Source organism: Onychostruthus taczanowskii, unplaced genomic scaffold, assembly GCF_017590055.1.
Source record: "Onychostruthus taczanowskii isolate IOZ18803 unplaced genomic scaffold, ASM1759005v1 scaffold1910, whole genome shotgun sequence".
NCBI classification, from domain to species: Eukaryota; Metazoa; Chordata; class Aves; order Passeriformes; family Passeridae; genus Onychostruthus; species Onychostruthus taczanowskii.
In genome coordinates this window covers 481-1845 of record NW_024499141.1, presented here as the reverse complement: position 1 = coordinate 1845, position 1365 = coordinate 481, and the positions used below count along the sequence as shown (strand labels likewise).

Here is a 1365-nt window from a genome sequence, read left to right as displayed (position 1 = left end):
AAAAATGGGAAAAAAATAGACAAAAAACGGGCATAAAATGGGCAAAAATTGGGAGGGGATAAAATGGGCATAAAATGGGCAAAAAATGGGCAAAAAACGGGCAAAAATTGGGAAAAAATAGACATAAAATGGGCAAAAAATGGGGAAAAATAGGCAAAAAATGGGCATAAAATGGACATAAAACCGGGAAAAAATGGCGAAAAAATGGAAAAAAAATGGGCACAAAAATGGGTATAAAACGGGCAAAAAATGGGCCTAAAATGGGCATAAAATGGGAAAAATGGGCAAAAAATGGGCATAAAAAGGGCAAAAAAAGGGAAATTATGGGCAAGAAATGGTCAAAAAATGGGCCTAAAATGGGCACAAGAAGGGCAAACCTGCGCGGCGCTGGGCTCGTGCGTGCGCGTGGCGCCGTTGCTCAGTGTCCAGTAGAAGGAGGCGATGTGGCATGAAATGGACATAAAATGGGCACAAAAAGGGCACAAAAAGGGCAAACCTGCGCGGCGCTGGGCTCGTGCGTGCGCGTGTCGCCGTTGCTCAGTGTCCAGTAGAAGGAGGCGATGTCCACGCTGCGGGCGGCCCCGGCCAGCAGCTCCAGCCACGCCTCGAAGGTGGACGGGCCGGCGGCGGCGCCCGCGGCCATGCCCTCGGGGATGCTCTCCACCAGCGCGATCCTGCCGAATTTCGGGGGGTTTTTCGGGGGGTCCCTGGGGGTCCCCTCGCCCCCCGAAATCCGGGCTTACCTGCAGGAGTCGCCGCAGGTGACGCCGGCGCGGCCGCGGAGGCGCGGGTGGAGGAGGAGGAGGAAGGTGAGGAGGAAGAGGATGGAGAGGACGGCGAAGAGCGCGGCGCCGTGGGGGCGTCTCTGGGTGGGGGGCGCGCCGAAAATTTGGGGGGGGTTTGGTTAATTTTGGGGGTTTCATCCCAGCCGAGGTGCGGGGAAGGGAGGGGGGAGGGGTACCTTGGGGGTCTCACGGCGATCCAGAGGGTCCAGCTGGGGGAGGAAGACCCCAAATTTGGGGAGGATGAAGCACACCCCGAAATTCCCAGGATCCCCCCCCACCGCCATTCCCAGGGGTTCCCGTGGGAGGTTGGGGTGGGGGGAGCCCCGAGATTTGGGGAGTTGGGGGCTCTGTGATCCCAAATTAAGAGGTTTGGGACCCCCAGATTTGGGGTTTGGGGCAGGGAATCCCCCCGAGTTTGGGTTTTGGGGTGTCCCAGGACCCCCAAATTGGGGTTTTTGGGGCGCCCCCAGCCCAGTTTGGGGTTTGGGGCAGGGAATCCCCCCAGTTTGGGTTTCGGGGTGCCCCAGGACCCCCAAATTCGGGTTTTGGGGTGCCCCAGGACCCCCAAATTCGGGTTTTG

The 1365-nt window shown here is 57.8% G+C and overlaps 1 protein-coding gene across 1 annotated transcript; it reads right to left on the bottom strand.

The window, feature by feature from the left end:
* Positions 1-344: 344 nt before the first annotated feature.
* On the bottom strand, positions 345-1069 carry LOC121334709 (5'-3' exonuclease PLD3-like). Its single transcript, XM_041402095.1, has 3 exons — positions 962-1069; positions 744-865; positions 345-674 (listed from the first exon to the last, which is right to left on the bottom strand). Exons 1-3 carry the CDS (start codon positions 1067-1069, stop codon positions 419-421), a joined length of 486 nt encoding a protein of 161 aa, XP_041258029.1. The 3' UTR covers positions 345-418.
* Positions 1070-1365: the final 296 nt, after the last annotated feature.

Bases quoted from the DNA above. Each gene is read 5' to 3' on its own strand.
- LOC121334709 (XM_041402095.1), bottom strand. From the start codon at position 1,069: ATGGCGGTGGGGGGGGATCCTGGGAATTTCGGGGTGTGCTTCATCCTC. The intron at 866-961 runs GTACCCCTCCCC...CCCCCCACCCAG, and splicing joins ATCGCCGTGAGACCCCCAAG to AGACGCCCCCACGGCGCCGC. The intron at 675-743 runs GTAAGCCCGGAT...GAAATTCGGCAG, and splicing joins ACCTGCGGCGACTCCTGCAG to GATCGCGCTGGTGGAGAGCA.